This window comes from Nestor notabilis, unplaced genomic scaffold, assembly GCF_000696875.1.
Source record: "Nestor notabilis isolate BGI_N333 unplaced genomic scaffold, ASM69687v1 scaffold31868, whole genome shotgun sequence".
In the NCBI taxonomy this organism is placed as follows: Eukaryota; Metazoa; Chordata; class Aves; order Psittaciformes; family Psittacidae; genus Nestor; species Nestor notabilis.
In genome coordinates this window covers 18,134-33,754 of record NW_009939283.1, presented here as the reverse complement: position 1 = coordinate 33,754, position 15,621 = coordinate 18,134, and the positions used below count along the sequence as shown (strand labels likewise).

The window sequence follows — 15,621 nt, the reverse complement described above, 5'->3', positions numbered from 1 at the left end:
TGAACCAGAGCAGCTTGGGAGTGTGCCTACGGATGAATCTGCTATCACACAGATGTGTGAAGTTACAGGAGGTAACTAGATGTTACTTTGCTTTGGTTTACGTTTAGCATCTGCCTTAAAATATTTTTTTAGTTAGAGCTGAACTTCACCTCTTGCTGTTTTCTCCATCTGAACTACTTGGTACCTGTGTGATGCTTTTTGAGCTTGGTTTTCAGCAGCCCAAGAGAACTTTAAAATCAATCAATGTTCCAATTTCAGATCTTCCAGAAACAAGAACATTTTCTTAATGCACCAGTAGGAGGCATTGGAAAATGTCTTAGATTGTCCTTCCAGATGTTGCCTTTGCTCAGTCATGAGATTGTTGAATTCAGTGGGACAGGTATTACTGAGACGTTAATTCTGCTGCAGGGCTAATTTAGATTTAAGAGAGTTAATTCTGGAGCCTGTTCCTTGATACATTGATCAGATTTTACTTTTTTAATTGGTGTTTAAATAAACGATCTGTGGGAAAGGGAAGTTTGAGTGTCTGTAGGAGTTGGTAAAGTTTAGGTAGACAAAAGCAGGTAGGTTACATAGACTATAGTGTATGTATGTATGCGTGTGTGTATATATTTATGAGATACACATATATATATGTGTGTGTGTGTGAAATCAGATGTTCTTTAAGGGTCTGTATAAACTTGGCCTTGATTTAGCCTTAATGGCCTTTTTTTAGCAGTGAGTAAAAGCTCAGCAGTTGGTGATTCTTCACCCCCAGCCCCTTGGTTGTATTGCATTTGAAAAGTATTTTGCCTTTTCCATAAACTTGTACAAAGTTTGTTGCTGCTAATTTAGATAAAACTGACTTATGTCATAAACCATCTTCCTGAACTGAGATGGCTCAAAACTGGCTTTCATCTTTTCCCTGTGGCATTTCTCTCTTGCACAGGTCGTTCTTACTGTGTTCGGACACAAAGAATGTTGAATCAATGTTTAGAATCTCTTGTTCAGAAAGTCCAAAGTGGAGTTGTTATTAACTTTGAGAAGTCAGGACCAGATCCAGCTCCTATTGGAGAAGGTACAGTAATTCATTTTTCCCCCCTAATGTTCAAGAGAGGGTTTATATGCATGCAAATATCCCTCTTTTCCCTGTCCTTCCTACTAGCTTTTCCCTGTAGTGTGCAGGATGCATCAGATGCCTAATACATTTGATAAAAGCCCTTAAGCTGTAAAGCTTATATGCTTGAGTGATAGTGCTTTGGTATCTCTTTAAATACCCTGAATCATAATGGAGCTTTTGAGTAGTTTTATGTTCGTGTTTAGTCTTGCCTTTGTTATATTTTCACAAGTGTTAGTTTGATCCTGAATTAGTTAAATGGTGCCATAAGTTTGCAATCTTTGTCTGGATGATGTGCCTGCTTGCCAGCTCTCCTGTTGCTGTCATCTTACCTCTATTTTGGGCCACTGAGGAAAGTGAATGCTTGCGGGAAGTAGTAAAATTCGAATTAGTATTGTCAAAACTTGGGTTTAAAATAAGGAAATCCAGGACTAGTGTATTGAAACACTTGAACATCTCTAAAGTAATCTCAATACTTAATTTTCTGTACATTTTCATTCTGCTGGTTGATCGCTTCACAGTAAGTTTGTTGAATGTTCTGAGCTGCAAGTGCAAAGCTGCATGCAAACCCCAAGGCGTTATTTTGCTGTAAGGAAAGTGCAGGGAAGAGAAAAATGCCCTCTGAACGTGGAGTGGTTCTTCACATTTGCAGAAATTCGTGGCTGAAAACAAAGAGAGAGCTGACCAGTTCATACTTAGGAAACGAAGATGTCCCGGAATGTCAGAAACTTAATAGCTTTTAGGATCCCCTGAGCATCCGAGCATAGCCAGCTTGACTCCTGCTGTCATTTTTGAATCACCTTTTTCTTGCTGTATATATTTCTTTTCTCCTTTTGCTTATTTAAATGTCATTTTATTGGAAGGCTTTCCTAGAATGGTGGGCAGGACAGCACCTCAGCAAATTGTCTCTGATGGCCCAAATGCTCTCCTATGTGGCAAAATGACTGAAATATTTCCTGGGTTTGGTCACATTTAAATGGTGATGAGGTGTGGGTACGAGTGTATAAAAATACCAAGACTTTCCATCCTCATGGGAATTGAAAGCCCTAAACTAGACAGAAATAGAATGGGATTTACCCAAGCTATAAAAATCACTGTGTGTATAACGATGAGAAACCAAACTGGTGTGTAACTGAAAGGTGGTTTCCATAGTACTGCTGGCCAGCTAACTAAAGCACTAAAACTCAGTAATGTAAAATCTCTTTCAAAAGAAGATGATTCTTTAAATGGGCGATCTCTGCTGTGCTCTTTGCTTTGAAAACTAATGATCAGGTTCTGTACTGCTGCAAAACTGTCTTCAGTGTGCAGGGGAGCCTGTGCTGGCACACTGCAGAGCACACTGGGGTAGCCAGTGGGGTCTTAAGTGATCTGTGAATTGTTACTGCTTAAAACTGAGGCGAAAGGCAGTCCTGCAGGATGCATCCAGCTTCTCCATGAAACCTTTCTCCCCTTTCAATTCCCACTAATGGCAGCATCAATCAGTGAGTTTTGTATCCCATGTAGAAATGTAAATGTGAAGGATTAGCCTTTGCAGGTGCAGCAGGACTGAAAACAACAGGTTTGTTGTTGCTTATCAGATCTACATCAACCTCGTAAGCTTCAGCAAAAGCCTTTTCCATATTGTGCCAGTGTGCTGTGCTGCACTCATTGTCTAATGGCTGTGCCACAGGAGCAGAAGGGTAGATAGGGGCAAATGTGACCTTTATTTCTCAGATGGTGCTGTTCTACATCTTGATCTTTTAAGTTTGTTCAACCACTGACGTAAAGATCTGTAATGAAACACCGTGTTGGTTGCTGATACTAAGAAACAAATGCATGTGGCTTTTTATTTTCCTTTCTGTTGTTATTTTGCTTTGTTTGAATTGTAGATGGACTTGTTGATTCATCCAGGCCCATCAATTCATTTGCTTCTCAACCGTGGCATAGTTGTCATAAACTCATTTACGTCCGGCCTAACCCCAAAACGGGGGTTCCTGTGGGGCACTGGCCAATCCCAGAATCTTTTTGGCCTGATCAGAATTCACCAACACTGGTAAGTAAAATAAGGACTGAAAGAAGGATTCTCCACCTAATGAAACAGGCTGGAAACTGAATACTAAGGAGTGTTTTACTTTCTCTCCTTACATATTTACTAATATGATCTGTCTTTGCTTTACAAGGTAGTTAAAACAGATCTTAACACAGAATGGCATAATCTAACGTAGATACTGTACGCTCTGATGTTTTTTGCATCTGGAAGGTTTACTTCTATGTATATGATGAGTTAATTTGGTAAATGTTTTTTAAAAGATTATGAAATTTAACTGTAAATTACTTCACATACAAATCATAGGCAGCCTATTACATTTTAATCAAAGCTTTATAAAATGCATTTAGATGGAAAAAGGAGTATTTGGTTTTGATAGAAGATCAACCATGTTTTCTCTGCTTAGTTTTACTGTGTATATAGACTCTTCCTTCACTAGCAGGAAGAAATAGACAGAAGAGTTAACCCTCTCAGAAACTGAGGAGAAAACAGCATTCATTTCTCCTCATTGAAATGATCATACATTTGGCATGCCTTACTTGCCTTTCTAAACACCTCCTGGTAGACATGTTCTGTTTCTGTACTTTGCAAGTACTCAGGGTACTGTTTGTCCATCTTCTCCCCTGATTCAAGAGGAACATAAAGATCAGACTTGCAGGGAATCTCGAGGTACCTTTTGTGAAGTGAGTGCAGTTTCACATCTGTGATTTGGTGAACATCAAGCTGGGAAGCAGAGTTGAGGTTTTCTTTAAACCTCCTATCTGTGGTGTTACAGGTTGATTGACACAGAGGCTTTAAGTGATGAACATAGAGAGTGTAATATTAACCATGTTTTTCTCTTGGTGGGAAGAATGTGTGTATCAGTGTGTGGCTTCTTTTAGATTTGGTGAATCTGCATTGTGAGTGCTTGCATCTTTTTCTCTATTAAAGGGAATTGTGGAAACTGATTGTTTAAGCCCATAGGATGGTAAAATATCTGCCTGTGAGTCTAAGAACTGATTTGATTTCAATAAATACCAAACAGTTGATGTGCTTTTTCCCCTTCCTTTCAGCCTCCACGCACAGCACACCCCGTTGTGAGGTTCTCCTGTGTTGATTGTGAGCCAATGGTAATAGATAAGCTTCCTTTTGACAAGTATGAGCTTGAGCCTTCCCCCCTAACACAGTACATCTTGGAACGAAAGTCTCCTCATACCTGCTGGCAGGTATTTGCCCTTTATTTGATTTGTGGAATGTAATGGGTATCTGAGGTACTCTGGGGAATTGGGGTCTGGTTGCAGACTGCAGTTGATAAGAAACATGTCAAGGTTTCAGTTACCTCCTTTCTGGTACAATTATCAGGAGTCAGAATGAGCGTTCCCTCTATAGACTTTGTAATCTCATTTAATTCTCTTTCTGGGTCCATCTCATTTTGCTGAGAAATGTGTCCTGCAGGTTCCACTTTTGGCTAAATTGAAATTCTCTGTAGACTTCCATTTGCTTACAGGGAAAACCAAGCAGTGGTTTCCATCACTTACCTTTTCTACAGCTGCAAGTAATGGGAATTGCATGGGAGCTGTTGATCTTGTTGACTCGATTGGCCTTGAAGATGTTAAAGTTCTGTTGCAGAAATCCTTTGTCACTTGATGCTTTTTGTGATTTTTTGAATATATGACTTGTTTCTCATCCTCTATAAAATAAGGCTTCTAATTCCCCTCTCAATGGTGTTCTTGTAACGAATAGGTTAATACCTTCACCAGGAGTTTGCTTAGTAGGATACTTTAGTTGGAAAGATGGGTTTGGAGGGGTTTCTTTACGTGTTTCTGTTTCCCTAATAAATATTACAACTTCATTGAAAACATAACATGAATATTCGGAAGAAAGAGCAACATTGATTTTAATAAACTAGTTTCAGAATGTCCTGTAAGCATTCACAGGAACATTATTGGCCTAAGCCAAAATGACTTTGCTGTTTAGCAAAAACTGCTTTTCTTCTCCCAGCTGCAGACCTTTCCAAAGTAGAGGAATAGGCTCATTGTCATAGCAACCATGTAACAAACCCTGTTCTTTAGGCCCTGAAAAAATGAAAAACCCTTCCTTTTTTTACTGCAGGGTTTACCTTTTTAGTTTGAGGAAAGCTATTTTTGGTTAGATGTTGGTTATTTTAACTGTCTCACTAAGAATATGTAGCATCTTCATACTGTTAAAAGAATAGTTCACGTGTATTGCTTTTCAGTGTTAATACCCCATATATACGTATATATATACACACACACTTTAAAAAGTCATTGTTAAGAAGGTTGGTGCTTGGCATGATTAAAAGATTTTTTTTTTTCTTGAATATTTGTTTTACTTGATTTCTGTGCTTTAAAAGTTTTACATTTCTTATGTCAGTGTTTTTATTCAGGCTGTTTTATGAGTCAGAAGACTGATTTTTACATACCTTCAGCAGATACCCCCTAACCTATTTTAGGTACTTTCAAAAGCTTTTCAGAGCATCGCTTCAAAGTAGTTTCACTGAAGCACTGAAGATTATATTGTAAAGACCATTTCCACAGTGGCTGGGGGTACACTAAAAGTTGCATGTCTCAGTTGCGTGACTGGGGGCTGTAAGTTCATACCCATCCTGATGTGTGCAACCTCAAACTTGGCTGTTCTTGATAATCTGCTGTCCTAATGCTATTTGATTCAGGTTGATTTTAACCTTTTAAGTGTCTCATGCTTAATGTTCTTCACATCCTTCTAATGCAGTGATTTCTCTTCTTCTTTGTCAGGTGTTTGTGAGTAGCAGTGGAAAATACAGCGAGCTTGGCCATCCTTTTGGGTATTTAAAAGCAAGCACTACTTTAACCTGTGTAAACCTCTTTGTGATGCCTTACAACTATCCTGTGTTACTTCCCTTGTTAGGTAGGTAATGTTTACGTTGCACTGCCAATGCAGCTACTTCAGAGTAAAAGCAAAACAATGATGGTTGGTGTTCTGCCTTAGTTTGAGACATTATAAACTAATGGAGATCAGAGAGTAGAGAATGTTGCAAACTCTTTAACATAATTTGGGAGGAGAGGATTTTCATACCCCCTCTCCCTTTTTTTCTCTCCAGCAGAGGAGGAGAGCTACCTGCTTCCAGTGCATGTTTGATGCTGTTCACCTCCTAGACACGTAGCCTCTTCCTTAACCTGGAGTAAGCTTCAACCTCCATTCTTTTCCCTCATTTAGGGGCTGGTGTATCCAGGTTTTGCAGTTGCTCTTGTAGCAGCTAATTTTTTACTGGAAGATCAGATGCAATGTTTGTCATGGGTGTTGGGAAGAGGGAATTCCCTGACGCAGTTTAGAGCAGTAGGAAGGAACTGAGCACTGAAACAGTTTCACTTCTTCCCTGCCCAAAGGACCAGTGGCTTTTTTTTTTCCTTTCACTCGCACAATGAAATGCTTTCTACAGGAAAGATGGTATGAAAAGGTGCTGTATGAGTAAGTGCCATAGGTGTGGCTATTGAGGGTTCTGGCATGAAGGTAATGGCAGAGAGGAGTTTTCTGGGTGCTATTAACCCTTCTAGTTGCAGATGCTGTAAGGCTTTTTTGTCCTGTTTTATTTTGTGGGTGTGTTTAGTAATACAGAGGAACAGTGGAGATGAAAGAGTTAATATTGACTCTGACTGTCTTACACAGCATTTTTCCATTCATACGTAGAAAAAACCCCACAGCACATTTCAGGAATGTTTTTTTCATAATCCTGGTCATAACCCAGAAACTTGTGCTTGTCTTTTATAGCCATCCATGTAGCCTAATAATTGTCCCAAAGTGTGCAAGCAGGATACATTTAGACTAAATCAGCGTTTCTGTAAGTTTGTGGCTACTGAATTACTGCAGCAGATCCACTACCTGAACAGCCACCACTGATCCTGAATGAATTTCCCTGTTCCTTTTGAGCTGACATTTGCAGTTCTGCTGTGTCTTCCCTGGCACCTCTTGTCTTCCCCCTGCCTTTTTTGCAGGGCTGTAAAGCTGTTGGTACTCTCTTTTTCAGTATGTGTAGTGCTGTTCTGCAGTTACTCACCTGGTTATCCCACATCTTCCATTCCTGAAGGCACTTTAAAGAAAGATGCAGAGCTTCTCTGTTGCCCCAGTTGTAAAGTGGATGTTTTCTTTTAGAATGGAAATCCTGTGTGTTGGGTATTGTTAACACAAACACAGACACAATGTGGTACATTCAGATCTCCTTCCAGGACTTTGCTTATCCTTGGTCTCTAAGGCATGGTGGAATTCAGTTCTGTGGAATACACATAAAGCACGGAAGCAGATCTGGCCCCTTTTTAGCAGTACAGAAAATGACTAAGATACCTGTTAAATTATTTGTAGGTGTTTAAAAAACACTCACTGTGTTTGTAAATAGGTTGTTTCTGTTTTTAAACACTTCCTCTGTGTCTGTCTTAATACATCCCAATAGTAGATGCTGATGTTCAGCAGAGGGCTGATTTGAGCATGTAAAATCAATCTTCCATTACTCTCATCTGGATTAAAAGGATGTGGAACTTCCAAGCCCAGGAGAAATCTGCTCTATTCAGCCATTACTACCCGTGCTGCTGCATCAGTGTGGTTCTTGTCCCTGCCCATGGCAGGGGGTTGGAACTGGATGAGCCTTAAGGTCCCTTCCAACCCAGACCAGGCTCAGATCTGTGATTCAAGTGGCTACTGCCCAATTGGCAGAATATTGTGTTGGAGGATTGGGACTTACCTTGGGATAGTACCATGGATAATCCCTCTGTTCCATCTAGTGATGATTTCAGACAAAGCCAAACTCACTTTCACGTGTGTTCAACCTTGTAAACAGAGACTAAGAGGCTTAAGAATTTTTTTTTCTTGAATTTTTGTTTTCTTCTTGCATTCTTGAGCAGTTTCAATTCTGCTTTTGGAAAATAGTTGAAGATACAGCCCTAAAAGACAGGTAAGATAGCCATGCATGAGGAAGCTTGCAGATGGTACTTGAGCAAACTGAACCAAGTTTTGTAGTGGTCTGTGACAGGTAAATTGTACCACATCCTATAGGTTGGTGATTCCTTACTTGGCTTTTTGCAAGAGTGGCTTCGGGAATGCTGTAGCCTCTCCTAGGTTGTAACTTAGCGGGTCTGCTTTTAAAATCTGAAGCTTTGTAAGGAAAGGAGCCAATTAATGAGACTTGATAGAACAGTGAATCCACACAGTCCGTGTGTTAAATTGGTTGTCTGACAAAAATTCTGGTCTCTAGTTCTTTTTCAGAGGTGGGACCAGGTGGGATGTGCTGTTGCAGCTGAGCAGCTCCTTTCTGCTCTCGTAGGAAGGGCTAGGGAGATGCTGTGACCAGCTCGGGTGGTGGTTTGCTCTGAGGAGGTGGGGCTGCAGTTCTCGGTTTGGTCTGTGTTCTGCTCAGTGAGGCAGACTTGTGAAGACAGAACATCTCACAGACAGATGCTCACTCCTGTTTGCTGAGTACATTTGGCTCCCAGGTTATAGACATTTCCTCTTGAAGCTTTGTTGCCTTTAACTGATACTAGCAAAGCTATAGTCCTTCAGATACTGGTCTGCTTAAAAACAATTGTGTGGCCAAGTTCCTGAAGTAGAAGTTGAACGAGGAGATAGAGAGGCTTAGACGAGATGAGGTATGCTTCTCCATGCTCCTGCCTTGCCAAGATCCCTGGCAGTGTTCAAGGCCAGGCTGGACACAGGGGCTTGGAGCAGCCTGCTCTAGTGGAAGGTGTCCCTGCCCGTGGCAGGGGGTTAGAACTGGGTGAGCTTTAAGGTCCCTTCCAACCCAAACCAGTCTGGGATTCTGTGATCTTTGCTGTTAGTGGGAGTGCCACTGCTGGGTGATAGGAGTGATTTTGTTCATTGGGAGTGTCAGCAGGAGCAGTGGTGAAATGAAAGTACCATGAGGGAGTGGTCCATACCTTTCTCTCTGGGTCTAAATGTGCAGAAGGATGAGCATTGGGAAAATCTCTGCTTATGAAGGACTACAACATGGACAGTTGCTTCCTGAAAGAACCTGCAAGTAATGATTTAATCTTTTGGAGACCAAGGGCTGGCTTTCCCACAGATGTGACCACAGCAATGCTGTGAGAGGGAGAACCAATCATTTTGTATCAGTGGAAAAGAGGGCCACAATACCTACTCTTAATGGTGGCGACTACTGTATGTTATTTCTAGCTAGATGGTTTGCAGGGAAGGATACTGCTTTCCGTGAATGTAAAATCATGGCTCTCTACTGCTTAAAACAAAGGGGTATAAAAGTGCAGAGGCATTAGAAAGCTCAGAGCATTACAGGAGTCAGCAGGGAATGGTGGTGAGTTTGCTCAGGTGGAATTTAATGAGTGGTGATTTAAAAACCAGTGTAAGTTTTGCACTTGGTTACATGGTACAAGGTGTCACTCACGACTAGGCACTTGTCACATGAACTCTTGTAATTAGGCTCCAGCTGAACTACTGAAATGACTGAATCTCCCTCTCATGCCCTTTTTAATGACCTTTCTAACTGTTCACTGAGATTGAAAGTGCATCAAGCCCCCTTTATGTAAGCACTGAGATTCAACATGTGCATTGGTATCCTGTTTATCACAATTTGCTTTATACCTACATCTGAAGTGGATAAAGGCTTTGCAATACAGTTTGAAATTCATTGCTCTGTCTGTGGTTTTATCTGATCTCTTGAGTTGTTGTAGCTTTTGGCCCTTCCCCAGTGGTTTTTGATACCATGTTCCAAATTACCCAGTGCTTTCTGAGTTTAGAAGTCAAAGGAACTCTGCAGTAGGTAGACTATACAGAGAGTAGCATCTGAAAATGAATAGGTTGGATTAAAACTAATTTATACAAGGATTTGTTTTCAATACTTTGGGATATTACCTACAGAAGGTTGGGATTTAATCTGTCAAAGACATAGTTAAGTGTGTTACTATTTGCTTATTGATATAAATGGTTACGTGCAGCCCGGGGCACAGTGGGAAGAGCACATTTCCAGTGCCTGTGTTGCACTCTGCTGACAGTGTATGTCTCAAACTCTCACAGTAGAGGCAGGTAAGATGTGGATGGTGATGTTCTCTTTGAAACTTGGGGCTGTGTTTACCGCCATGACTGTCTTCCTTGTAGAGGGTAGGAGTGCCTGCAGTAAGTGTGTGCTGCGGGGAGCCTCTCGCTGTAAGTAGATAAATCTTTGCTTAGATTTGAGAACTTCTTCCTTGAATAGCAGAGATCAGGGATCTGCTTTTGTGGCTGACATCTCAGAGTGCAGCTGTGCTGTGGATTAGGAGTCACAGCCAGCTGAGCATTAGGAAAGTCCCTGCCATTTAAGAGGAGCTGTTGCAGTTGAGCTGCAGGGGTTATGTGCTGCTACAACCTTCATAGTGCACTGAGGCAGTAATAAAGTGCTGATAAGGAGTTTAAGGTTCGAGCTGTACTCATAACCAACTCATAGACCATAAATCCATACTGTAATACTCAACATTTTACACTGCATTTTTTCCTGTCATTTTCAATTTTGGGAGCAGGAGTATAGTTTAATTTCCATTTAGCTGCAAAAAGCTAATAGGCCTGTAAGATAAGAATGGATGTTATGTTATATTTGCCATATGTTGTGATACCATCTCAGGTTCTTCTGGATACTAGTGCTAAGCATGTGGTGTACTGAGATTTTAAATGGAGTTCTAACTTGTCCTCTCAAATTCCACTCCACTTCCTTTAGGCCAGGAAAAAGAACGCGTACCATCTGTAGTGTGGTTTTTATATGTGATACAGAACTCGTTTAGATTGGAAAATACCTGAAATCAAGTGTGCTTCTACTATGAGAACTGGGGAAATTGTCTCTTAACATCTGTTTGGTTTGTGCAGCATACTATGCAAGTCAAATTTTCCTCTCCAAATCTATCTTCCTGAAAGCTCAATCTGAAGAAACCAATTTCCTTGCTGCATCTGTCTTTCACACACCATCTTCTGTGCATCTGTCTCCTGCAGCTCTCCCCAGTTAGTTTTTGGACATCCCTTTCTCCAGTGCTGCCTATCTTTCCCTTTAGCCTCACTTTGCCCTGCTTAAGGAGAAACTTGATTTCAGTTGATTATCCATAATTTCAAAGGATAAATTTCAGGATACTGTGGTGATGTTTAGAGATCACTGTCACAGTTTACAGCATGTACAGCGAATGGGTACACGCTTCAACTCAGTGATTCCTAACAGCAGTATGCACACCTCTAGTGTGAGCAAGGTATTTCTGAACCAGTATGCAAAGGAAATAATGTGTCTGGTTACCCAGCTCTTAAAGGGCAGCAGTTCTTGTAGCTGACTACTGTTTCTTCTCTGTATCTGAGGGAGAGTTTGCTGCTGTGGCAGGAGGCAGGCAGTGTGGCTGGAGGTATGCCCCTTCCCTGCAGAGCTGACCAGAGGGATTCCCTGCTCTGATTTATTCATTTGCCTTTCCCTTTAATGCCCAGAAGTGCTTTTCCTGGAGACCAGAATTCATCATACAGGTGGAACGAAAGCAAGCTGGGCTGAAAGTGGCAATTGAACCAAATGAATGTTGTTTGGTTTAATCAGATACAGGGAGTCCCTGCTGATGCAGGAAAGAGGCAAGGGAGGTGAAACTCATAACAGGTGGATCTGTTGCACCTTCCATGCTGCTAGGAGTTGTGTGGTTTGAGTCTGGTGTAAGTTTGCCTGTAATGAGGACTTGTCCTGGATTGTCCACTGCAGCTAGGACTGGGGATCCACAATCCTTCAAACCTGAGGTTAAGAACAGTTTTTGTGGGGAAGCCCCATTGGGAGATGGGTGGAGGGAGGAAAATAAAAGGGGGGTTGGAACGTGGCACGCTGAATTTTGGATAACACAAATGGTCTGGAACAGTATAAATGAAACGTTCTTCTGTTGTTTTCCTTGTTGCAGATGACTTGTTTAAGGTTCACAAACTTAAGCCAAATCTGAAGTGGCGACAGGCTTTTGACAACTACTTAAAAACAATGCCTCCTTACTACTTACTGGTATGTTCCATTTCTCATTTCATCCTCCTGGGTATAATGGCTGGTGTCACCAGAGTCCTGTGCATCAGACCTCTTCCTAGTAAACTTTATGTAATTATGATGACATTTTAGGTAGTAAATAGTTTGCTTTGTAGAGGTATGTAGATCAGTTCAAGCCTTTTTAAGTAGTAAATACATATCTAGTAATGTTGAGCAATAGTAACTGCATTCAGATAGTAGATGTATTTTCTGCTCATTAAATATTAAATAAGCTTTGATCTAAAGTACTTGGTGGTTCAGAGAAACCCAATTTGGCATTAATTTTGTAACTTGAGAAGGAAAATACAGATTTATTCGTTTATTAATGGGGGTGAGGTGCTAGAACTTGGGAAGCTGATACCAAGAGAACTGCTTGGGCTAAATAAAGGGAGGGGGGAGGCACCTTTTACACGTAGCTTGGACAATGCACCTCAAGATGGACTTGCATCATCCCGGCTATTCTGGTACAGAGCCTTTGAGTGGAAATTGCCAGTGGCACCACTCTGTGTGGTGTCTTGGTAATGTGGCATAACGTCCATTGTGAGCTAGTTAGACTACCAAACTCATGTCACATGTTATCTGGATAGACTTGAATTTTAGTGGCCAAAAGTGGAAAAGCTAGAGCACTGATCTGTGTGCCTTAGCTTCCTGTAATTGAGCTTATCAATTTTCTTTTTAAATACTTCTTCTCTTACTATTGTGTATTTTGTTTTCCTTATAGCCATTAAAGAAAGCCCTAAGGATGATGGGAGCTCCAAATCTGATATCAGATAATTTAGATTGTGGACTTAGTTACAGTGTTATCTCTTACCTTAAAAAACTCAGCCAACAGGTAGTATTGATAAAACCTTTGCAATTAGAAGTGCGTTGATGATTTAGTTTGTGGTAATCTCATTATAAAGCAGTTAAATCCCTGTGGGAGTTCATATGGGTGTACAGCAAATATTATAATTGAAGACTGGGGAGCATTTCCACTGCAAATATGGGTGAATCCAGAGTGGTTCTGTAGCCAGTGATTGTGCCTTCTGTAAGTGGTGGAGGGGAGCACAAAGGAGACCTGTTCAGCTGTATTTTAAGTATCTTCTAGACCTTTAAGCTCCAAAGATGATCACTAATTGGATTTCTGACTCCTCTTGCCATCCTTCTTCACAGCTGAAGTCAGAGGCTTGCTCTGTCTCATGTTTATTTCCACACGTGCCTTGGCGACACGTGTGTTCCAAAAGAAGTGTATGTTCTTGTCCACGGGGGACAAAATCATAGTTCAAACTTTTTATCTGAGCTTTCTGTTCCTTCAGGTCAAATGCATTCTATGTGTTAAGCATGACCTGGTGGGAAATAGAATCCCAAAATGATTTGGGTTGGAAGGGACCTTAAAGCTCACCCAGTTCCAACCCCCTGCCATGGGCAGGGACACCTTCCACTAGAGCAGGTTGCTCCAAGCCCCTGTGTCCAACCTGGCCTTGAATGCTTGAAGACTTGAAATAGTCTTATGTATCTTTCTCCTTGTTGAGAATGCCATTTCAGGTGGAACTGTCTGAAAGCCATGCCTCCTTAGCATAAATGGCTCTTCCAGCAGTAGTTTAACGTCTAGAAGTCAGTGGGGAAGCAGTGCAGCCTTGAAAATTACAAAGGAAGATGTCCTCCTCCTTAAAGAATGCACAAAATACATTCCAAAAGCCTCTGAATGTCTATTAGACATAAAACTTATGTGGTATATAACTTAATGATAATGCAAATTCACGTTATTTACCTGCAGTATGGAGCTGGAATGGCTTGAGGGTGGCTACTGTGGTTTTCACAGACATTAGCACGTGAAACAGTGTCAATGTGTTGGAGGTATTATAAGCTCCTGTATAGGGACAAGCAGTTCCAGAATGGTGCTGTGCTCCTGCTGTCCTGAAATTCAGTGTTTCCCACTGATAATGAAGCAAACCCTGCAGAGGATGAGATGTGGGGGAAGTGGGTTGCAGTCACTGTGGGGTTTGGGGTTTTGGTTGGTTGGGCTGTTTTGGAGGTATTGCAAGTGGGTAAAAATCTTCCTTTGAGTACAGTTACAGCCTAATACAGTAAAATTATCTGTAGCTATAATAAGAAATCTGTGCTAATTTGAGAAGTAGTATGTTTTTGGAAACTTACTGATTAAAACCAATTTCTCTTATGATTTCTCTCCCTTGTTGCAAACATATAGTGCAAACCTTAGTTTGTAGGTTGTTTCAACAATAAAACCTGATATTATATTACTGTATCTGAATAAAACTATTGGTTTAGATGCAACTTTACAGTAACCTAACACATCCCACCTTCCTTTTTCCTCATTTTTTCCCCTTTCCCTTGAAAGATGATTCTTTAGGGAAACAAAAAATGAGACTTTTAGCAAAATCAGGGATATTTACAGACCTCCTACTGGCATGTAAATGTAGAGCCACTGGCGAAATGGTTTTTCCATATGTTAGCACATGAGGATTTCTTTCTACTTGAGATCTAATCTATGTAATCCAATATATCCTGGGGTAGGTAGTTCTCCTGTTTGTTGAGCAGTTGGGAATTAAATTCATAGTTTTAGTCTGCTAATGTACTATGTTTTATACTGGAAATGTGCAATTCCTTTTTGATTCTTTAACTCATGGTGTGATTCCATTTTAGACAAAAATAGAGTCGGAACGGATAATAGGTTCAGTGGGTAAGAAAGTACCACAAGAAATTGGAATAAAAGTGAAAAACCACTCCAGTGGCCTCTCCTTGGTACACAGTAGGGATTTTAAGCAACTGCTGCAAGGGATCACTGGGGAATCTCCACTGAGACTGGCGGAAATGAATGTTAAAGAATTTGCTGGCTTCCACATAGGACTTTTAAACAAGGTAAACACAGAGTGATCTTGCCATGGTTAAGCAGTTAACCTCATGTGTTCTAAATGGGTAATTTGTCTGCACTTAGTGCAGGGGAAGGAAGGGAGTGCTTCCACTGAGTCGTGAAGAGTGCAGCATAGGCATAAATGGTGAGAAGAGTAAATGCAGGTTCTGCTCTTGATTTGGGAGTTGTTTGGAAATGCCACAGTAGTAAACAAAGGTAACTGTTTCCAGTGACAGTCCCTGCAAAAAGACAGCTAGTGGTGTTCATCAGGACTTAACATGCTTGGGCTTAATGGAACTGAAAGTGCTAGTGCGGAATAAGGTCTAGTTGCAAAGACAGTCATTGAATCTACTGTATCCAGTCGTGAGGCTCTGCAGTTACTTCAGAATAATTGATAGTTAACATTATTACAGCTCATAGAGGAATTTTGTCTGTGCATGAGACTTGACTGGTTAACAAACTTATTTGTCTTGTTCTAAAACTAGGATTTGAAGCCTCAGGCATTCAGAAATGCCTATGATATTCCTCGTCGCAGTCTTCTAGACCAGCTCACTAGAATGAGAACCAACCTTCTGAAAACACACAGGCTTATTTCGGGGCAGGATGAAGGTAAGGAGCCACTGTTGTTCTTTAGCAATTTGGAGAGAGTACAGCCTTTT

General features: G+C 40.9%; 1 protein-coding gene across 1 annotated transcript in view; it reads left to right on the top strand.

The window, feature by feature from the left end:
* LOC104409797 (protein DDX26B-like) overlaps positions 1 to 15,621 on the top strand; it is a 22,846-nt gene that overhangs the window by 1,601 nt on the left and 5,624 nt on the right. The window contains exons 3-10 of the mRNA XM_010019775.1: positions 1 to 71; positions 929 to 1,057; positions 2,965 to 3,128; positions 4,175 to 4,327; positions 5,876 to 6,008; positions 11,999 to 12,093; positions 14,755 to 14,970; positions 15,448 to 15,571. The exon at positions 1 to 71 is cut by the window's left edge and continues 125 nt beyond it. Of these exons, the coding sequence (XP_010018077.1) occupies positions 1 to 71; positions 929 to 1,057; positions 2,965 to 3,128; positions 4,175 to 4,327; positions 5,876 to 6,008; positions 11,999 to 12,093; positions 14,755 to 14,970; positions 15,448 to 15,571 (1,085 nt within the window). The remainder of the gene's footprint in view (positions 72 to 928; positions 1,058 to 2,964; positions 3,129 to 4,174; positions 4,328 to 5,875; positions 6,009 to 11,998; positions 12,094 to 14,754; positions 14,971 to 15,447; positions 15,572 to 15,621) is intronic.